The 21,711-nt window shown below is 59.7% G+C and overlaps 1 protein-coding gene and 1 long non-coding RNA gene across 7 annotated transcripts; one reads left to right on the top strand and one right to left on the bottom strand.

Annotated features, from left to right (window-relative positions):
• Positions 1-566: 566 nt before the first annotated feature.
• TM6SF1 (transmembrane 6 superfamily member 1) lies at positions 567-20,007 on the bottom strand. Of its 3 annotated transcripts, none has more exons than XM_045824746.1 (10): positions 19,599-20,007; positions 14,774-14,877; positions 13,930-14,027; positions 12,126-12,229; positions 10,518-10,600; positions 9,673-9,794; positions 7,823-7,927; positions 5,993-6,085; positions 5,304-5,423; positions 567-1,397 (listed from the first exon to the last, which is right to left on the bottom strand). In XM_045824746.1, exons 1-10 carry the CDS (start codon positions 19,688-19,690, stop codon positions 1,236-1,238), a joined length of 1,083 nt encoding a protein of 360 aa, XP_045680702.1. In that variant the 5' UTR covers positions 19,691-20,007; the 3' UTR covers positions 567-1,235. The 3 variants fall into 3 exon arrangements, with proteins under 3 accessions (XP_045680702.1, XP_045680701.1, XP_045680703.1); XM_045824745.1 differs by having other exon boundaries at positions 567-1,435; positions 19,599-20,002; XM_045824747.1 differs by lacking the exon at positions 19,599-20,007 and adding an exon at positions 19,001-19,093 and having other exon boundaries at positions 567-1,435.
• Positions 17,424-21,676, top strand: LOC123809592. 4 transcript variants are annotated; one of them, XR_006784030.1, is made up of 4 exons: positions 17,424-17,473; positions 20,342-20,582; positions 20,856-20,965; positions 21,246-21,676. It is a non-coding gene; the product is annotated as an uncharacterized LOC123809592 (long non-coding RNA). The 4 variants fall into 4 exon arrangements; XR_006784029.1 differs by lacking the exon at positions 17,424-17,473 and adding an exon at positions 19,927-20,018; XR_006784028.1 differs by lacking the exon at positions 17,424-17,473 and having other exon boundaries at positions 20,115-20,582; positions 21,241-21,676.
• Positions 21,677-21,711: the final 35 nt, after the last annotated feature.

Below are 21,711 nucleotides of genomic sequence, written 5' to 3' on the forward strand. Positions count from 1 at the left end.
GCGGGGGAGGGGACGGAGCGGGCGGCTCTGTGGTCGCTCGTGCAGCCAATCCACTGACCGGCTCGCCGGACCCCGAAGTCCAGGCACCGACGTTGTCCGTGGGTTGACCTGGACCCCATTTTTTTGTGATGAAGAGCTGGTGAAAGGCGTGGTGGTGGCGCAGTGGAGGGCACAAGCGTGCCAGTGGTCCCGGCCACCACGCCCCGCCCACCAAGCCACGCCCCCGGCCGCCATGCCCCGCCCACCGCAGGGCAGTGCGGCGGCGCCCTGGGCTTCTTTACGCACACGCTGACGTCCCTTCATTACTCTCCACGCGCTCCCAGTTCCAAACGTGGAAAGTTCATTAAGAGGTAGTGGAAGTGACAATGCAGTTCTTACCCTCGAAAGGTCTTTTTTAACTTTGAGTATTTTAATTTAAAACTAGTGACATTTAACTCCTCCAAAGACCCCTCCGGGGCCGACCCGGGAGGAGCATGCAGGTGGCGTTTGGAACTGGGACGTATGAATGACAGCCTTTCCAAACAAACGGCCCAACTTTTCTGAAAAAAAGATTGTCCAGTTTCATATTTGTTGTCGTAGAAAGACAAACCGTTTTATTAAAAATACACACAGAAATACAGTAGAAACATCTCCAGTCACCAGTAAAACAAGTATTCCGTTAAGGACGAAGATCAAGTTACCGATCCCTCCTTAGCGCTCTACACTCAAAAAGTTTTAGGAAAAGCAGTTCTTAAAACAGCGGCAAAGAATAGACTTTCCTCGGGAACACATTTTTCAAATAACATTTTAAAACACTCTAACAACTTGTCTTTTGTAATGGGCATGTGCATCTCACATGTAAAACTATTTCTCCACTCTATTTGCTTTTCGGAATTTTTACCGCACAGGGAGCACGTCCGTGGTCGCGGTGGCAGGAGCCGAAGGGTCACTCTTCACCCTTGCACTTCGTACGTGCCAACAGAATATCGAAATAGGTGGTCCAGTTCATTCACAGATCATTTTGAATACATTTCTTTAAACAGCCTCTCAACGACTTCAGCTTTCCTTCCCCCAAAAAAACATTTTTTAAAAGGACACGTTAGCCCACCCAGCCCCACAGACAGTTCACGTACGCGGCGCAGGAGGAGAGTTGACCTGGCCTCGGGTGTCCCGGCCGGGAGGCGGGTGGAATGGGACGAGGTGTCAGTACCCGGACGATAACCTCAGTCAGCAACCCAGAGAAGAGCGACGTGACATCATGTTCTTACTCGGCCTTTTCGTCCGCCTTTGCTCTGACGAAGAATTCCGGCTTCTGGATGCAGCGGTAGGCCAGGAGCTGAGGGAGAGCGCCGTAGGCCACGTTTAAGGCTAGAAAGAGGATTTTCGCGTCTTCGGGGACTCGGTAGACGTAAGCAGTTCTAGCGTGAAGAGAAGCACCGATGTGAGAAAACTGAGCCTGTTGCATTAAAAAAAAAAAAAAAGCAGGAGGTCAGCATGAGTTTTGTGTTCAGTTGGATGCCTAATGAGTTCTGAATGATTCCCTCAGACCACGTTCCTGTCCCCTGAAGAACTAGTGCTTTCAGACAGTCCCTAGTCTTGACTGTGTTGTTGACTTTAGGGCCGGTCCTGACATCCTGTTGGAATAAAGCATACTTTCTCTAGAGAGTGGCTTTATCGTACAGCTGTCTCATAACCCCTCCAGGGCCCCATACCAAACAGTAGTAGTTCGACTGGACCGAAAAATCTGGGGACCCTGTAAAGAGACTCGATTGCATCTCACAAGCTGTGTTCCTGTAAAAATGAAGCAAGTGTGGGAATTGAGAAAGCTGACATATTTTGGGCTTAACTATTTAAAAAGATGTACCGCCCTGGCTGGCATAGCTCAGTGGATTGAGCTCGGGCTGGGAACCAAAGTGTCCCAGGTTCAATTCCCAGCCATGGTACATCCCTGGGTTGCAGGCCATAACCCCCAGCAACCGCACATTGATGTTTCTCTCCCTCTCTCTCTCTCTCCCACCCTTCCCCCCTAAAAATAAATAAATAAAATCTTAAAAAAAAAAAAAAAAGATGTACCAGGGGCCTCTGTTTTGTTTATCCGTCTTTACCCCTACTCCCGGGAGCAAAAACTCAAAGCCAGTGGTTATACATTTTTTATTTTTTTTTCTCATGCAACTTAACACTAAGGGCGGTTTTGTGAGATCGGGGGGCCACAACGTGGGTGGGGGGGTGCCGGGCTGCTCACTGCGACGTGGCCGAGGCACAAGCAACCCCCCTCTTCACGCCCAGTCGTACCGGAACCACTGGTCCACCCGGGAGATGGGAAGGCAAGCGCTTCCCGCGGGTCGGTCTTTTTTGATACTTTTCGAGAGAACAGGGGGGACATTGTATTAGAAAAGGCTTCCTCCCATGCGAGGATTTCCCCAGGATCCTTGTGTCATTACAAAGAGCAATGCTGGAGTCTGCATTTTCCTGTCTTTCTGAGATTCAAGGTATACGTGAATAAGGGATTGGGAATTTAAACGTAATAAGTGGCGAGTTATTCATCAGGATCAACGTGAAGAAGACAAAAAAAATATGGTAACCACCTAAGGAAGTCAGAAGTAACCACGAAAAACTCATTTTCTTTAAATACACACAGGCTTTCTCCCATTTCCTTCCACACGGATCGGTTTATTCCACTGAGCAGCTAGTAGACATCGGTGTCACCGAGCACTGGCTGTGTCTGCTACAAAGGGACAAGCCGCCATAAGCAGCATGCGTTCAGGTTTGTGGCGGTGACAGATATTTCACCGGGCCGAGTTTTTACGAGTTACTGATGCCTCCCGGGGACCTCTGGGACAGTCTCACTCCTCTCTGGGGACAGACATTGGACCAGCTGGTGCGTTGCCCAGGACGCCTCGGCATGGCCGCCCGCGAGGGCTCTGCCCTCAGACACCTCCCCGGGGTGGAGGCCGGAACGGAACCCAGGGGATGGGACACAGTCCACCTGGGGCTGTGAAGACCAGAGCCCCTGGGAGCGGGGGCCTTGGCGAGGCTGCCCTGAGCCATGGTCCAGGCCGCCCGGGCACCGGTTTCCCCGAGAGCCTGTTTTGAGTGGCAGCTCTTGTCTGAACACAGAACCGAATGCTGCCTTCTGCGCTAGAGGCCCCATCTGAGCCCTGATCTCAGAGGTGGGGGTGGTGTCTCCGTCTTTATAGACACTTGTCCCTCACGCGTCACAGACCAGCAGACGTGGGGACACGTCCGGCCGTGTGTTCAGATCAGACCGTGAGCCCGCCGGGCAGGCACCGTGTCCGGTGTGTTCTGTGGCACCTGTCACGCCGTCACACCTCAGCCCATGCTCTGCAGCCATGGCCCTCGTGACGGTCACAATGCTGGAGTCTCCCCAGAGCGTGTCTCTTGTCCTTGCGCTTGTCTTGGTGGGCCCTCTCCTTCCGAACGACTCCGCCAGGGGCAAATCCAGTGATGTTTCTAACCAAGGGGTGCGTGTCTGTGAGGGAAGCAGCCTGAATGAGGCCAGCGGTCCGCAGTTTCCAGCTCTGCGCACGGTTTTGATGGTGTGTTTGTGGGGGTCACCGCTCAGCTGAGCGGGCACCCGACCGGAGCTCCCTCCCAGCGCCTGCGGAATCCAGCGCACAGCGTCCTGAAGCTCCAGAGAAACCCCAGCCTCGCCTGAGGAGGGGAGGGGTTCCTTCCCAAGCACAGAGCCGGCAAGGGGCTGCTTGGTGTCCCCCTCCCCGCGAGGGCCCGAGGAGCTCAGCCCAAGGCCAGCCTGGGGTCGGGCGACGCAGGGCAGTCAGCACTCTGCACGGCACGTGGCCTGGGGCTGCAGGTCCAAGTTCTGGAACCCAGACACGGCCCCGAACCTCAGTGGTGCGAGGTTGAGCGCCTGATAACCCGTCTACTACTTCATTCAAAATCATTTTTCAGCTTAAGTTATATATATATATATATATATATATATATAAAGAATGGATGGTTGGGATAGAAAGTGAGGCAGTGAAGGCAAAGAGGTTAAGTCTTAACAGCTCTGTTTTCTTAGAGAGACGACCTGGTGCCTGAAAATCCCGTTCCTGGTTCCAGAAAAGAGGACTGAAAGGTTTCACGTGTCCACATAAAGACAGGCAAAAACGGATGCGAACACTGGGACGATAGCCAAGCTTTTTGGGCAACACAGAGTGAGTAGCGGACCCAGAACCGTGTTGTCATTTCGTGGGGTTTTCGGAGCGGCACAGGCCAGCGGTTAAGGACCCCGAACCTGGGTGCAGACGGAGTGTCCGGCCCCGGCCCCGCCACAGAGCAGCAGGTTTGTAGCAACCCCCTGGCTTCCTGGCCTGTTCAAGGGAATAACGAGGCCGGGTTCGGTGGGTTTTCTGAGGAGTGTGGGGCAGCACCCAGCCCACGACGCTCTCCCCCAGACACAGGTACAACAAATGCAAGTACCTGCTCAGGATCCTATGCTCGACTCTGTTTAAGAAAAAAACCCGGGCTTTATTTTTCGTTCCCCTTGCTGACCTTTCAACAATATCAAGACTGTGTCTTTCTCTACGAAAGGATAATAATCAGCGTGTGGAACGGAGACATTAAACCCAAAGTCCACTTCTAACAATAAAAGGTGCTCAGCGCATACGCCCTGAGCCCCTGATTAGCATGGAATTTGCATAAGTATCCCCACCATCTCTGTTCTTCCTGAACCCTCACCGCCGGGTATTTCTTAACGGTTTCCATGAAGGAACACGCTCATAAAGTTCACCTCCAGGAGAGTCCACTCTTGACAGCCACATCGTCCACAGGTCGGCCTCGGGCCCCTTCGCGAGAAAGCGCTCCACAGCCACGCAGCCAGGGGACGCGAGCCCGAGGCCTCGCACTGCCCGGCTGAGGGGGTCTGCTCCTGCCTCCGTGGCCGTGAGGGTCCCCTGGACAGTGCGCCCAGTCGCTGCGGAACTCTGGGCAATCTCATCCTCTCAAGAAAAGGCCTGGGAAGAGCGGGAGGCCCTCTGTCCTGGCAACACAGGAGCAGCAGCCAAAGGCGCAGAGGTCAAGGCTAAGTAACTGTGTCCTCTGGTCTGCGGCGCACTGGACAAGTCACGTCACCTCGCGGGGCGCCATCTGGATAAACTGGTAGAGCACCTACCAGGGGGTTGCTGTGAGAGTTAAATACCGCAGGGGTGCGGGAGTGGCTTCTCAAGGAGGACACAACGAAAGGGGACCTGTCCACTCAGGAGTCCCTACCCTAAGACACCGAGCAGAGGTGTTTTTCCAGACAGGCAGCTCTGACAGCAAAGCCCCACCCAGCGAGCTTTGGCCGCGGGACATCTCAGTACCTGGGCCAGGCCTCCAGCATGGACCAGCGTGACGTCGGCCATCCAGGAGCACCCCGGCACCACCAGGCCGTACAGCGCCGCCGCGAAGTACGGGACAGAGTAGAACAGGTGCACCAGCATCTGCAGCGGGCAGAAACGGCGGCGGTGAAGCAGAAAACGTTGTCGGTGGTGGAAATGGTCATTGTTATTTCCTACAGGGAACCACATTTCCCCATCCCTTTTTTTTTTTAAGATTCTATTTATTCATTTTTAGAGCGAGGAGAAAGGAGGGTGAAAGAGAGGAAGAAAAAGATCAGAACCCTGTGTGTGGTTGCCTCTTGAGCACCCCCTACTGGGGACATGGCCCACAACCCAGGCATGTGCCCTGACTGGGAATTGAACCAGCGACCCTTTGGTTCACAGGCTGGCACTCAATCCACTGAGCCACATCAGCCAGGGCCTTTAAAAAAAAAAATCCTCAGCCAAGGGAGGGAAGGGAGGGAAAGAGGGAGAGAAACTGCCCCTCACACGCGCCCTGACCGGGGGTGGAACCCACAACCCAGGCATGTGCCCTGAGCAGGAATCAAACCCATGACCTTTCAGTTTATGGGACGACGCTCCACCCCACTGAGCCGCCCCGGCCAGGGCCACATGTTCCTGTTCTTAAAGAGAGGAAATGAGGAAAATCTGAGGCTTTGCAACTACTCGACCTGGATTTTCGGGTAAGCAGCAGGATCCTTCAGGTAGGGCTCTTGAAACTGCGTGTACAGCCGGCAGACCTCAGCCGGGCAGTCCAGCGCGATCTGGGGGTGAAAACGATGCCGTTACTGCAACGCAGTCACAGCCGGTTCTGCTGTTTGTGGACGAGGCTCCGTGTGCCAGGGTCGGTCCCAGGCCGCTTGGCTGCCTGCGAAAACTATCGTACCGTAGGAGCTCCTCAGTAACAGGGGGAGGGGGACGCTCTGCGGATTCACTGCGAGGAGGAGACGGGGCAGAGGGGAGCTGTGCTCTCGGGCCCCCGTCTGGGTCTCGGTAGCAGAGCACCGTCTGCCTCCGGTCTCCAGCTCCCCCGTCTCAGGGAGGAGCCAGCCCGCCACTCCCTGCGGGGAGAGGAGCACATTGCTGTCCCGAGTTCAGCTCACTGTGCTTTTGCGAGACGGAAGGGCAGTGTCCCCTGTGCGGTGGCTCACACAGGCGGTGGCCTTCGGGGGCAGTAAAGGACAAGGATTTGAAAGCAGGGCGCCCTCATGGGAAGCCGCCTCCTGTGTCCACTTGGAGAGCAGCACGGGTTTGGTCACGGCAAAGTAGACTCAAGGCCACAGAGGAGACAACGTGTCCCTTTGGTACAGAACTAGGTCACCTCCCTTGGGCATGGTCCTTCCTGTCCTTGGACACAGGTGTCGCACCTGGATGACACACACGAGCACGGGCCAGTGGCAGAGCTGGTAAAAGGGGCCCCACCCTAAGAGCCCTGCCCACCCAGCGCGCGCGCGCGCGCGCGCGCACACACACACACACACACACACACACACATTCTCCCATGCACGAGGCAGTGGATGCAGCCGCGCGAGACTGTCCGGGTGGGGCTCCCTTGTGCTGCTGTTCTTTTCCGTGGGCACCACAGCAGACTGACCCAAGAAGGGTTTCCCTGCCCTGTGGTCTGAGTAGAGCCCACGGCCCGGCTTTCTCCTTCGCTTCCCTCCCCGGGGCCTCTCCTATGAGCCAACTCTCCTCCAGGAAGTTCCCGACCACACGTCTTAAGACGGCTTCTCACCCTGAGCCCAGCCAGCTGACCCCGAAACGACGAGCCCGCCGCGTCAGCTTACACTTGCCGCTCTGCGGCCACCTGTTGGGCAATGCCGGCAGCCTGAGGACGGTTAGTAACGGCCACCGGAACTGAACGCAATGTCCCATCATCCAGTTCTGGCTGCTCGCATTTGCCCCCACCAAGAATAATGGGAGAAACCGGGTCATCGTGAAGGATCCTCCATCGATGAAAATATCAGCCATTTAACGAGCACCTACTATGTGCTCGTGTGTCTCATGTTCAGTATTTAATCTTCGAAATAATACTCTCAACCGCTTTTTATAGAAGAAGAAACCGAGGGGCAAAGGGGCTAGGGAGTTTTGCCAAGGCCACCTGGCAGCTCCTTACGTGGCCAGGACTTGAACACCTTGCCCTGGTAGCCCTTCCTCAACCCCACGGCCCCGCCCCTGAGGACACGCATCTCGGTCTTGAGTTATCACCCTTTCCCGGGATGTTTAAATCAGACACATCAAGGAACGAAAAGAAGGAGCATCTAATGGCTGATTCTTCAGGTGCCCCCAAATAAGGGAGGGAACATAGTTCTGGGTAGAACTTGAACTAAGGACCTGAAGGAAGTGGCGAGAAGCAGCCCCACCCAGTCCCTTAAGAGGAGACACCTGGCGCGGACCCAGGTGGGACAGCGGCGGGGGGTGGGCGGGGGGGCAGGCCCAGGATCCAACGGGAGGGGCATCTGTCAGCCGCTGCGTGTGTTCCCGGGACGGGCTATGCTTACCAAGCCTCTGAACAGGCTGAATGCCGCTGCCAGGAGGAGGCACACAACCAGCACGAGGTCAAATGGTCTTCTCAGCAGGTCCTTCGCTTGGACTTCTTGCACGACCTAAAACAGAGTCTGTAGCTGATGAGCAGGCCCACCGCGCCAGCGAATTGGTGGTCCGCCTGACATCCAAGCACCTCGGCGACGGGCGAGGGAGTTCTGCAGACCCACAATTTATAGCGCAACCCCCCCGGCCAGGTAACTTGAGCAAAATCATTTTCCCCTTCAAGTCTCCGCTTCCTCATCTCTGAAATGAGTGACGGGCCGTTGTGTGGTCCCGGAGGGCCCTCCGGGCTCTGGGTCCATAATTTTCCTTGAAATAGCATTTTTGTGATTATAATTGTACGGCACACTCATTTTAAACAATAAACCGTACACCTGCCACCGTACTGCCAGTAGTTTTATTTTTCACAAAAATTGGGACTGATTGTATAAATGATTTTGTTTTCTTTTGATGCTCAACCTCTACCTACTTTCCCACATTAGTAAAAAACTTCTAAAACTTAATATCAGTGGAAGCACCGTGTATTAGCTGCTCTCCCTTTGCTGGACATTTAGTCATTTTCACTGTTACACTTACGGAGGTGACGAGCCACTTGGCCCCTAAATCTCGGACAGCATCCCTCATGATTTTCTGAGGCTGGGGCCCTTCCCTTCGTTAAGGCTGAGAATGTGGCCACATTGCTTTGCAAGGCAATGCCGCATTGCGGTTCCTGTCAGCACCGCACGACAGTGTCCGTCTCTCCCTGGCCATCTCTGCGTCTGCACATCTTTAAAACTCGGTAATCAACAGTTCTGTGTCTTACAACGGGAACGCTGTCGGCCCACGGGCACGGAGCCCTTACAAGCCGTGCAGCAAGGACCAAGGCGACGGTCACTGTTTGCTTTTTCTGACAAGCACCCCCTTCCTCAGAAGCATGTCAGGGTTACCAGGGGTCAGCGTGCCAACCTCAGTTTCCACGGCAGCCGCCTGCCCATCAACAAATGAAAGGCTTGTAAATCCAAGGGTATTTTAATGAATCCTATTGTAAATCTTTGTTATTATTTTTTTAGAGAGAGGAGGGGGTGTGGGAAGAGGGAGACACAGAAGCACCGATGCATTTGCTCATGGATTCGTTTGGTTGGTACTTATGTGAGCCCTGACTGGGGATCAAACCCGCAACCTTGGCGGATCGGGGTGACATTCAAAGCAGCCGAGCTACCCAGCTACCCTATTGCAATTCTTTTTGTAAAATGAATAATCATGTTCTGATTATCTCTAATAATGCATATTTTCACGTATCGGTTTTGCTCAAGGGTCTACCCTTACAAGGAAGAGACACTCAGGAAGGTGTCCCTAGCTTAGAGAAGAAGACCCTAGTGTTTCACCTCGACCACGCGGCTGGAACGGGAGGGAGCCGTCTCAGAGGCGTCCTGCCGCTGGTTCCCACGGGCCGGGGTCCGTAGGTCATCAGGCCCAGTGGCTGTGTGTGCCACCTTGAACGCGGTATCCCTCCCGCCTCCCCTCGCGACAGTACATGCACGGGCACCTCTGAAAGGTGCTCAAACCCCAGGCCCCAGACAAACCGCCCCTCAGCACACGTGCGGAACGTGAGGGGCAGCGCCGAGGTGCCCCCTGGCACAGGCAGCAGGCGTGTTCAGACAGACGGCCTTGGCCCCCAGAACCAACCCGGCAGAGGCGACACAGCCCCCCTCTGGTTGGTGCCCCGAGCGCCCGGGTCCACGGAGGCGCTCAGCTCGGGAGCCAGTAGCTGAGACCGAGCCCCGCGGGCATGAAGATGGGTTACAGGTCATTCAGTGGACATCACCTTGGCGGGATAGTGGTGATTTTCTGACGGCTGATGATAGATTCTGAAACCAGCCCAGACGGGAAGGCAAGTATACAGCAGGCTCAAGAAAAAGGCGGGGCAAAGGCGTGCCCCGTACTTCCCTGTGTTAAAGAGAGAGAAGGAAGACACGAACGTTTACGGGAGGCAGACAGGAACGCAAGTATCATCCAGGGCTCCTCCCCACCTCAGGGCGTCTGAACTGTCTCCCTGGACAAGGCACTATTTTTAACAACAACCAGAAAAGGGTCAACTCGAAACTCTGTTAGCTGTTTAGCAGACATGCTCTATCTATTGTGCTTCTAAAGCATATTTATGATCATATCTCCACTTCTCGCAGGCCTAAGTAACCTCGTTTACATTAGCTCAAAAGGGGCTTCATTTTCAAGTGCATTCATCGAGTCCCCACAGTGTGTCAGTTATGTACAGAGTGGGCACAACCATGGGTTGACGGGTGTTCGTAGGGAAAATAATACAATAAATAATAATACAAGAATAAACTCCTTCGCGTACTACCAGGTGTAAACCTACTTTTGACCCGCCCTGCGTATTACGACCGCTGTAAGAAGTACCTGCGCACTGAACGCAGACACAAACACGATACGCATCCCCTTCCGCCCCCTGCGCGGCAGGAACCAGATCATTAAATTGCCTGGTCGCTGAGGGCACACTTCTGAAAACTGGCCACAGGCGTTTGGAAGAGGAAAAAAGGAATCATTCTGCAAAACAGCTTCTTGGTTCTATTACGACCAAAAGAGTTTCTCTACTGAAGAACAGCCTCCGTCGTTCCAGGAGAGGGAGGTGAACTGGAAGGTCACGTTCCTTACCTACGATGTTTCCCGGCACGAAAACGACCATGCTCATCACGATCGATCCGACCCAGTACAGGCCGATGGTTCTGTAACTCTCCCTGGAACGCAAGAGTCCTGGCTGAGAACACTACCATTTGCAAAAGACGACCCACGACCGTAGCTGTGTGAGCACCGGGAAAGCATGCGCATAGGAACTGGCCGGAGAGTCCTGAGTCACACACAGGGAACCCTGGCGGGCGGACTCGGTTCCCGCGTGTGGTGCACTGGAGAGCCCTCTTTGTGTCCTTGTGACCGGGAGTCCTGCCTGTTGACCACAGCACGCTCCTCACTGTGAAGGGGGTCCCGCGTGTTACGGGTGGGACGAAAAAGAAGGCTCAGCCAAAGAACGGGCACTGGACCCATATCCTAAATCATGGTAAGTATGCGTCGTGGGATGGTAAGTGGACTTTCCCTGGGGTCACAGAATTTTGGCCAAAACCCAAAAGGTGAAGATACAGAGTGACATATACCCCTAATCTCCTTAACAGGCAATGTTGACAAAAAGGTCTTTCAACAGATATCCCACAGCCCAGCTCCGTACAGGCTCTGAGAGGCTCGGAAGGACAGTCTCAGCAGGGGACAGAGTGCTGCACACTGTGTGCGTCCCGCCCCGCCCCGCCCCCACCCCACCCCACACCCAGAGGTCCCCAGAGGCCCGTTCATGGTGGTGGACGGTCCTCAGGAGAACAGGCCTTCTGTCCCTGTGGGTGTTCCCTGGGCTGCAGACACCTTGGCCTACTCCCAACAGCACCCAAGCGGAGCCCGGGCACTCTCAGAAGCACCTGCCGGGTTGCCTAGAGCCTGGGGATATTCGTGAAGAGACAAAATGTTCACAGTCCCGAGAAAAGTCCAAAACTTGGCTGGAGCTGCCCTTGAGTTCACGACTGCAGGGGGAGGAGGCCCAGGGCATGCATTTGGCCGAGTGGAAGAGCAGCCTGGCGTGGGGCAAGAGAGGAAGGCTCCACTTTTCCTAACCTGGAACCAAGGGGGGTCCTGGGGAGGCAGCTGGCCTCGAGCTGTGCTGGCCTCGGGGCCCCAGCAGGAAGCAGCTGTGGGTGGACCGGCACGGGCGGGGACGTCATCAATGCAGCCAGAGAGCGCTGCTCGCTGCCGGGACAGGGGCCGCGCCGGGGTCTCCAGAGAGCCCATGCGTGTGCCCCTCGACACAGACCAAGACCCTGCCCCCCTTCCTCTTAACCCCACGCACACATGTTCCCAGAGAAGCCGGCGCCGGCCGGCTTGCGAGGGAATCAAAGGACAGGCCTCTGAGCGTCGGGGCTACGCCCGGACAGGGGAGGGAAAAGCAGCTTTGGCTAAACATGCGCTGGGGCCGAAATCCCCAGAATGACTGTTCTCGTGAGAGAACGTAATCGGAAGGCTGAGGGGTCTCTCCGAGCGGTCGCCGTGGCAGGGGGCCACCCAGAGGGACACGTTCCGAAGGCAGTGGAGCACCTAAAGCCGTGTCGGACCGTCTCCACCCGGCACGTCCAGAGGTGCCTGTCGTCCGTGGTTGCCTCGACGACGGGCGTTTTCCTCACCTACCCGCCTCTCGGTGGCTAAGGGGGTGAAGGCGAAGCAACTTACTCCCAGGCGATGGCGGCCACCATCACCAGGTACATGAGGTAGTGCACGGAGCCGTCCCAGTAGCAGAGCATGTGCCCGTGGGCCGTGTTCAGGTACGGTTCGCCCTAGGGGAAGCATGGAGAGGGGGTCCGCTTTACTCTCGACTCCAGCGCCGGCGGCGGGGAGGACCAGGCCTGCGTCGCGGGTGAGATAAGGCGGAGCTCGCAGGCGTCACTGCGCTACAGCGAAAGCGCCCTTCACCTTGTAAAACGGCACAGCTGGTAGGAAGGCGAAAAGAGAACCTGACCCTGCGGCCGCCAGCGCCCGGGCCCTTTGCTCTTCCCGCCTTGTCCTGGGTGAGCTCCTCGCCTCCCCGGCTTCCAGGCACCAACCGTGCTCCCGAGGCCCCTGTCTTCCCGCTGGGCCCGGCCCGTTCCTGACCCTCGCAAAGCCCTGCCCGCTGGGGCGCCTGCCAGGGCGTGGGTGCCTCCACTGCCTGAGACCCCACGTGTCCCCAGAGGAACTCGGCGCCAGCGCTGCGGACCTGCGCCCGGGGCCCGAAGGAGGGGAGACACGGCCTCTCTCTCATCTCCGAGCCTTTGCCCAAACTGTGCCTTCCCCTTCAAAGGCCCTCCACCCTCCTAGGCAGGTTCGCTGTCTGCTGCCCTTGCCTTTTTTTTTTTTTAACGCGAGAGCAGTGTCACCCACACCCGGAGGCCTCCCCCGCCTGCTCCCACTCAGTGGGCTCCGGGGACAGAGCTCGGGACCCAGAGTCCACTCCAACTGACCTCTGTGGAACTGCAGCTCCCTCCCTCAACCGCCCCCCCACCCAATGCTGCTCTCGGCTTCAGCAGCCAGCACTCTCGCTGAAGCAGGACGTTACTCCCCGTCACCCCTGGCTTGTCCCCAACTCCCCCTCCCAGCCACTCGAAGCCTCCTGACCGGTCCCAGCTCCTGGCTCTGCCCTTCCCTGCAAGCCCTTCCTTCCTGGACCGACCGCCTGTCTCCTGACTGCAAACCTTCCTTCGCACACGGGACACAATGCAAACTCTGTAGCTCGCATACGAAGCTCCCCATGATTAGACACGTACGGCCCTGGCTGGTGCAGCTCAGTGGATTGAGCGCGGGCTGCGAACCAGGCATCGCAGGTTCGATTCCCAGTCAGGGCACATGCCTGGGTTGCAGGCCATGGCCTCCAGCAACTGCACATTGACATTTCTCTCTCTCTCTCTCTCCCCCTTCCCTCTCTAAAAATAAATAAATAAAATCTAAAAAAAAAGAGAAAAGAAACGTATAAAGACTCTCAGCTCTGCTCCTTATTTCCCATGTGACCTTGAGTAGGTCACTCCACCTCTCTGGGGCTGGCTTCATCGCCCCGTAAAGCAAGAAAGCAGGACTAGCTCTCCAGTTCCAGGAGGCTCTGTAACACTGCGGCGGGGAGCCGGGGGTCGTCGCAGTCAAACGGCTTCATTAAGTGCCTCCGCGTCTGGTACCTTATGCGCGTAAGACTCACTCGGGCTTTCGGATGGGGAGATATTTTAATAACACTACACCAATCCTCCATTCACTTAAAGGACCTGGTTTATATTACACACAAGGAGGGTTTGGCGGGTCAGGGGTGAGAGGGCAGACAGTCGCGTCCCGAGACCTGATCTCCGCTTTCCGTGCGAACAAGCGGCCTCCGTCCAGGGCAGCCAGAGACACGCCCTGCACCGACCGCGCCTGCTCACCCGGAGGGAGCGGAGCTCGCCCGAGCTGAGCGGCTCCAGCGGCCGGCCCCGGGGTGGGTGGGAGGTGCAGCCCGGCGGGGCGGGGCGGTGCCTACCTCTTTCAGGTAGTGTGCCATGAAGCCGTCGATGACGCCGTCCTGCTCCAGTCCTGTGATGAGGTTCACCACGCTGGTAAAGCCAAACACGGCATACACTGGGGGCAGAGGGCAGAGGGCAGAGGACAGCGGTTTACAGCGAGCAGCTGGGAGACGGCGGCCGAGAGCTGGCGTTGGCCACTGACGAGGGGTTGCTTTCAGTGTGTTCCAGAGGACCCTGCGGACGCCGTCATCGTGTGGACTCACAGGACGCGCCGCCGGCACACACCACGGGATCCCGGTCCGTGCCGTGGCGCCAACCTCACACTGCCCAGGGCGCTCAGCGAGGGGACACCCGCCGTGGGTAAGAGTGACAAACTCACCCCCTGATTCCCCCCCATCCCGTTCCCCCACTTCCTGAGTGGCTGGCTACCCAGGGCCACCCCTGCACCCCACCGGGACAAAACCTGTAACCCGCGGCCAAAGCACAGAGGTGACCCCCAGGTGGGTTTAAAACGATGACCCAGGACAGCTCCTTCACCTCAGCGACTCCCAAACGGGCCGGCTCACCACGTGTCCGGCGGCATCACACCGCCTCACCCACTGTCCCCAGCACCCTCCGCCCCCCGACCTGGACTCCGCACCGGCTCCTCGGGCTCCCAGCTGCAAGAGGGCGGGGCCCGCGGCCGGGGAAAAGGTGTTGGCTCGGGGGAGAGGGCCGTGTCATCCCGGGGCACCCCTCCACCGCCTGCCACAGCACCCTTGGGCTCGGCGCACATACAGCGGCGGGGGCGGAGGGACGGAGGCTGCCTCGCTGCGCTGCTCCGTGGGGACACGGCAGCGTCCCGCCGGGGGACAGACGTACCGTAGAACAGCGGGTCCCGGGGTGCTTTCCTCCTGACCAGGGTTCGAGCCGACAGGGCCACCAGGAGCAGGATGAGGGCCGCAACCGCCACGCTGGTCCAGAAGCTGCGAGGACCAGAAGGGGGAGGCGGTCACTTATCCGAATAAACACGCTGGTGCAGGGAAGGTCCTGGCGGCTGGACAGAGTCACTGCCCGCTCTGCCCCTGCCTGCAGCCCAAGCGCGCACCGGGGAGCCAGTGACGTTTCCTGACAGCACCCTGGGCCCTCCGGGCTGCCCACTGGGACTCTGGGGGCCGGAGGCGCCGGGTCCTCACAGTCTTGTCAGCCAGCCCCCTGCACGGACGACGTGTCGGAGAAGCTGCTGCTGCCTCTGCCCCTCCGGCCGCTGTGCCGCCGTGCCCCCGTGCCTGCCAGGCCACCTGCCTCAGTGCCAGCCGGGAACCCTCAGCCCCAGCCCCAGGACCCAGGCCGGGGTCACACACACACACACACACACACACACACACACACACGTGTCCCAGGCCCGGGACGAGGAAGAAGAGCCACGGGCCACCCACGAGTGTCATCCAGCGGACCAGCGGCCGGGGCCAGTCCGAGGAGGGAAGAGCCTGGGCCACTCCTGAGGCTGGAATGAAAGCGGCCACCCACGCCCGGGGCCAGCGAGCCCGCGCCCTGCCCCATGCCCGGACAGCCACGGCGAGGCAAGGCTGGGCCCAGCCCCTAGGCCTTCTCCTGGGGGGAGATAGGGCGCCAAGCAGACCAGGGGCCACAGACCCTCCGCTGTGGGCAGCCGGCGGCCAGAGGCTTGGTGGACACAGCAGCCAAGAGGCCTGGACTCTGGCGGCCTCACGGGTGACCTTAGGAACACCATTGGCATTTATTTTAGGCTGTTTATTTGCTCACTTAAAAACATACTGAAGAAGAAACATATTCTGCACCCCTGTGTGCCAGGCACCGCAGGCGAGCAGGAGCCGTCCCTGTCTGCACAGGGCGGGGGGCGGGGGGGGCCCTGTCTCAGTGGACTCGGAGCTCGCCCACCCGGGGGGTCACCTCTGGTCCCGCAGAGGCACCCCCCACCCCCTCTAACGCCATCAGTGCTGTCGGTTCGAGGTGCAGCCCAGCCCGGCCCCTCTGACGGCCTAGGGCACACACCAGAGCCCCCATGACGGCCCCTGAGAGCGGCTGAAGGCACCGCCGCTCAGCTGAGACGCCTCCTCACCACCACAGCTCCACACGGGCCCTTGGGAGAAGCTTCACCCCCACATCCCTGGGTTTCTGGAAAGTGCCTTCCCAGTCACAGGACCCGCAGCCCGCTGACACCCACTCACAGCCAAGGGCCCAACGCGGGCTGAGGCTCGCTCCACGCACCTCCAGCTGGGACGTGTACCAGGCACCAGTCAGAGACCCGCCCCCAAGGTCACGGTCGGGAAGTGGCCCAGCCAGCCTGCAGCTGGCGGGCCCCAAGGAGACGGGGCCCCAGCTGCGGGAACGTCCTCTCCCCGGCATGCGGACGGCAGGGGGGTGCGCCTGGGTGGTCGCCGTCCCCTGCGCTTGCAGGAGTGGGGCACAGGGACGCACAGATTTTTTTCAGGATACCTGGGTGCTCGGAGCTGACAGTCTGCCTGGGACCTCGTGAGGGTGTGAGGAATGGACGGGTGAGAGAGGGGAGGCGGGGACGGGAGATGAGGAAGGAGATGTGCAGGGATGGGTGGTGGGTGCGTGGGTGGGTGGAGGGATGCATGGTGGATGAGTGGGTGGGGGGATATGGATGGTGGATGGTGGATGGATGGACAGTGGATGGTAGCTGGACAGAGGCAAGGATGACACGATTTAGCGACAAGAACGAGTGTGGCCACCACGGTACCCAGGTAGGACACTGAGACCGGCAGGAAGCTCCCAGCGGTGCACACCCCTGGGTGCTCCGGGCTCCTCCTGCAGCAGTGAGTGCGCCCTCGGAGGGGAGGACGGCCGCGGAGGCCAGCGCAGGCTGAGGGCATGGCGCTGAGCTGAGGCGTCCCGTGAAGAGGACGACGGTCCGGCGTGCTGTGTAAGCCGACGGGCACGTTCACCGCCACCAGAGGCAGGCAGCGGCCAGGACGACCCCCGTCCCGGCTCCTCCGGGGATGTCGGCTGACCGCCGCGGCAGCATCACAGACACAGCGGGCGCCCCCGGAGCCCAGAGAGGAGCCGGGTCACTGGGTCACGGCGTCCCCTCCCGCCGTCCCCTCCAGAGGAGGCGCAGAGATGGGAGAGAAACTGGGGCGGCAGCCCATCTGTGTCTCCCAGAGATGGCCACAATGGGCAGGACGCGCTCAGAACAGGGACGAAGCGGGCCAGCAGGGGCTGGAGAAAGGGGGGTGGGTAGGGAGAGGCCTCTGACTACCCCGAGGGTGGGAAAGCTCTTCCTCTTGGGTGGGGGGGGGGCACAGGTTACTGGTGTCCTTCTGTGAACAGAGACACTGGAAAGGGGGCGTGTGTGGGTGAGAGCGAGCCATGTGTGTGTGTGTGTGTGTGTGTGTGCGCCCGAGAGAGACAGTCAGACAGATCCCACCCCTTTCCCGGCTCCTCAGCCTAATCTGCCTTTCCTGTGCTTCAGGCTCTCACGAAAGGTCTGATGGGAAGGGATTAGCCTCAGCGAATTTCAGCTTCACTGAAGGCCCACTATGCAGGAGGCCCCGTGCCCGGCAGGACAACGCAAAGGTGAGCTATGGCTGGGAAGGAAAGCCCTGGCCCAGGAAAGAAACACCTGTGGGAGAGACACAACGTAGGCGGGGTGGGCAGGGGGCTGGTGAAGGGGGCAGAGGTCACATCTGCTTGGAGGGAGGGTCTGGAAGAGGAAGAGGTGGCATGTCACTCTGGGGCCTAAAGTGCAAGCGTGGCTCCACCCGTCGGGGACGAGGGGGAGGGGAGACCGGCTTGCGCGGCGGAGAGGGGGCAGGGTGGTGAAGGAGTGTCTCCCAGGGGCACAGCGCAGCCTGGTGCGGCCGAAGCTCTAGCCTGGGGGGCGGCGCACCAGGGCAGGGGAGCCCCCCGAGGGAGGAGGCTCTGCCGTGGTCCCGTTCAGAGGGGGCCGGAGCCAGGGGAGACGGCACGGAGGGCGTTGCAGGGAAGGGGCGGTGGACGGCAGCGAGTGGAGGAAGAAGAGGGAGCGGTCCAGGGCAACTGGGATTCCAGCTGCAGGAGGAGGATGGGAAGGTTGGCGGGAACCTGGTCCTACCCGCAGGGCCCAGCAGTGTGCTCAGGGACACCAGGACTCAGTAAATGGCTCCCGTTCTCTGACCAGTGGCTGAGGCCAAAACCTCAGGGTCACCCTGAAATCCCCTCCCCTTCGCGCAGTTCTTCAGCGAGCTGTGCGGCTCCTCCTAAAACACCGCCGCCACTGGCCACGCCCCTCTCTCCGCACTGCGGCGCCCTGTTCCCCTGCCTGGAGGGCTCTGCCCCCAGATGGTCCTGTGGCCACCACCTGCAGCGCAAGGGTCACCTCCTCCAGGAAGCCCTTCCTGACTACCAGTCCCCTTCCCACTCCCTCCCCCGTGCGGCCCCATGTTATCCATCGACCTCCGTCTCAACACATGCCTCCCCAGTCTCCTCTGACTTGTTCACAGCTACACCCCCACCTTGTAAAGCAGTGCCAGGCATGCTGTGGGCACTCCATAAGTATTTGCTGAGTGGCCCAGAATGCCACTGGAGGAGGCCAGGGTCCCCCACGGCCCTACGGTCCCAGACCTGTGGCATTCACGGCCCAGACTTGTGTGCTCCAGGAGACGAGCCCGAGACCGGGTCACACCAAGGGCAGCCACCGCCCGTGCCCAGCGATCAGTCGGGACCAGTGGCTGCCACCTGGACAAGCAAGGGGCGACCCCAGCAGCGACGGAGGAGGAAGTCCCAGCCTTGTGGGCAGACAGTTAGGTCTCCGCAGGCTGAAGGCTGGAGGGGGGTTGCCGCCTCCGGTCTGACGCAATTTCCTCAGCACCAGCTGCTGCGGGCAGCCTAGCCGGGGACTTCCTCCTGCTGCAGACAGCAGGGAACGCCGGCAGGCGCTAAGCCTGGCACCCTCCCCACGGGCCGGGCCGCTGCTGGCGGTGGGGGGGTCCCTGCCTGAGGGACCCCTCACTGAGGACTGAGGGGCAGGGCTCCAAACAGGGCGCTTCAGCCTCCCCCACTCCCTCAGCAGCACAGCCTCCCTCCCCACGCCCCGTGCCCCCCAGTATTCCCCCCGATCCTGACCCGGGAAGCAAGTGCAGGCCGTCGGACAGACCAGAACTCGGAGGCCGGGCCGCCCGCCGGTCAGGGCCAAAGCCAGGCTGGAACCCGGGTCTTCTTCGCCCCCTGGTTCAGGGCTGTTTCTGCTGGCCATTCTGAGCGGTTGCTAAAATTACTACGAAACGATAAGTATGCGTGTGTCCAAACATGGAAGTGTTCCTGCGGGACTCCAAACAAGGCAGGAGCACACCCAGCACGCGGGCCCGTAGCCGGGGGTGTCTCACGGCCCCCAGTCTCGCCCCTGAGGCCACCAGGGCAGGGGCGTCGCCTCACAGACCTCTAACCCCGGTGCCTGGCACAGTGCCGGCGCCGGACGGGTACCCAGCCCTTGGCCCAGGATGGAGCTGAATGGCAAGAATGCCAGCCTGAGCGAAGACCCCGGCCGCCGCGACCCCCTGGGTGCCTCCCCTCCTTCCCCTGGCCGGAGGCTGCTCCCCCACCAACCGCGACCCACGGCTCTGCAGTGACGCCTCAGCCCCATCTGAAAAGTTGCTGGGGCTCCCGCTGTCCCCGGCGCTGCCTGCCCCCCCCCCCGCCCCTACCGCCCCCTGCGCCCACTCACTGCTGCTGGGCCGCCAGGTGGTTGAAGACATAGGTGACCGGGATGGCCGAGAGGGACAACATGAAGACCCCGGTGGCCGCAGAGGCACTCATTGCTGCCGACCCGCTCGCCCTTCACAGCATCCCGCGCGGGCGCACCCCGCCCCTGCTTCCGGCAGCGCCCGGGCCCCGCGGCCGAAGCCTCTGAGCGACCGGCCAGCGCGCCCCACAGCGCGGTCGCCGTGCCCGCGGACGCCCAACGCGCAGGGTCGCCCTGCAGACCGGGGTGGCGCCCTCGCTGTTCTCCAGCCCAGGGGCGCCAGGGCTCAGACGCGAGCTCGGGGCGTGCCGAGGGGCGGCGACAGTGGCGGTGACAGCCCCCTGCTTGGGGACAGGTGCTCCAGCCGCACGCGCGCTCTGCAGGAAGGCTGCGTCACCGCGGGTAGGGTAGCGTGTCCCGGACAACCTGGGGAGACTCCGGGTTTGAGGTCCGGGCCAGCGCGGGGCGGGGGTGGAGCCAGACCCTGGGGGTGTGGCCGGAAGGGCCCTGGAGAGCATGCACGTGGGGAATCTTCCCCTGGAGTCGGGAAGGGACAGATGACCCCGAAACCCAGGAACCACTCCAGGGAGCAGCCATCAGCCGGCAGCAAGCGCAGCTCCTGAGTGGAGTGCAATTCCCGTTTTAAACCCAAGGTCGCCGGCCGTCGACCTCAGTGCAGTGACTTTGTATCTTTTTCGTTTGTCTCTGAAATGGGGACGACCCAGGTCAGCGCGGTTTTGGATCCACTGGGTGGACGTGCTTACCCTGCGCTGTATGGTCCCCTGCACCCCCCATTTTGGGGATTGGAACTGGCACTGGGAGGAAGGCCGTGACTTAAGACACTCCAGTCCCGCTCCTGTCTATCCCACCAGCCTTCCCGCCAGGCCCTCCAGGGCACACGGACCCCAAGACGAGTCTCCGCACACAGACCGTGGTCAGCCAGATGCCTGCTGGTCATAGAGACAAGTCAGTGCAAGCGTTTCCCTGGCTGCTTGAGCTTGTTGGGGGGGGGGGGGGCGGGGGGGTGTCTCAGAAAGGCCCCCGGGACTGAGTCTGGATTGGGAGTCCCTGTCTGGAAAGAGAAGGGACATGAGTTTCAGACAGAGGGCAAACAGCTCCCCACAACCGAGGGAGACGGCGACGTGTACTTAGCATCCTTACAACTGCCCTGAGCTGACGAGACGGTGAGTAAAAGGCGCAGAAAAGAGACCATGACCTGTGACCTGTGACCTGCCCCAGAGTCACCCAGCCTCTCTGAAGCCGGATCTCTCCCCCCGAGTCCCGCGGCCTATCGGAGAGAGACTCGCCCAAGGTGAAGATCGCTGGTCACGGGGAAGAGAAGAGAGAAGGTGGGTGTGAACGCAGGGTTTCTGATACGTCACTGTGCCCCCGACGCCACAGCCTGCCAGCAGCAGGCCACCACGTTGGGCACCCGGACACGGTGGATGGACGCGCTGCAGACTTGGCAGTCTGACTCACTCAATGCCCGGGAGGCTGTGGTCTGTCTGAGCTCTGCTCCAGGCCGGTCAGTCATTGTTAAGTTCCCCATGTGCTTGAAAAAGGGTGGGCTACGACTTAAAATCGGAGGCACTCAGACAGTAGCGTTGTTTTCTGATTTTTCAAGAGCAGCGCTCGTCCTGTAAGCTGTGAAGGCTAGCAGAGCTGTGAAATTTGACCCCAGGCTTCCTGGAAGCGAAAATAGAACCCTGGACAGCCTCCCCCGGCCCCTGCCCTGACGAGGGAGGTACAGTGCTCTGGCATGCCAGTCCAAAAATAACGGACTGAATCAGGAACGAAGCAGAAGGGCCCGTCCCCATGCCTGTGCCCGCCACGGGGAGGAAATGAAAGCGGAAGGTGAGGGAACTGTCCCCAGGAAGTAGGAACTGAGAAGGAAAACCACCCGGCCGGCCGCCACTTGGCTGTCCAGCCCCCAGTCCTACGGCGCGCTCTCGCTCCCTCATCACCTGTTTTACTTCTCCCAACAGAAGTTGTGTTTGTGGCCCTGGCTGGTGCCGCTCAGTGGATTGAGCTCGGGCTGCGAACCAAAGGGTCGCAGGTTCGATTCCCAGTCAGGGCACATGCCTGGGTTGTGGAC

The sequence above is a fragment of the Phyllostomus hastatus genome, unplaced genomic scaffold (assembly GCF_019186645.2).
Source record: "Phyllostomus hastatus isolate PE091 unplaced genomic scaffold, TTU_PhHast_1.1 phas_scaffold_555, whole genome shotgun sequence".
Classification (NCBI taxonomy): Eukaryota; Metazoa; Chordata; class Mammalia; order Chiroptera; family Phyllostomidae; genus Phyllostomus; species Phyllostomus hastatus.

Bases quoted from the DNA above. Each gene is read 5' to 3' on its own strand.
- TM6SF1 (XM_045824745.1), bottom strand. From the start codon at position 19,690: ATGAGTGCCTCTGCGGCCACCGGGGTCTTCATGTTGTCCCTCTCGGCC. The intron at 14,028-14,773 runs GTACGTCTGTCC...CTCTGCCCCCAG, and splicing joins CCGGGACCCGCTGTTCTACG to TGTATGCCGTGTTTGGCTTT. The intron at 1,436-5,303 runs GTACTGAGATGT...TTAATGCAACAG, and splicing joins ATGCTGGAGGCCTGGCCCAG to GCTCAGTTTTCTCACATCGG.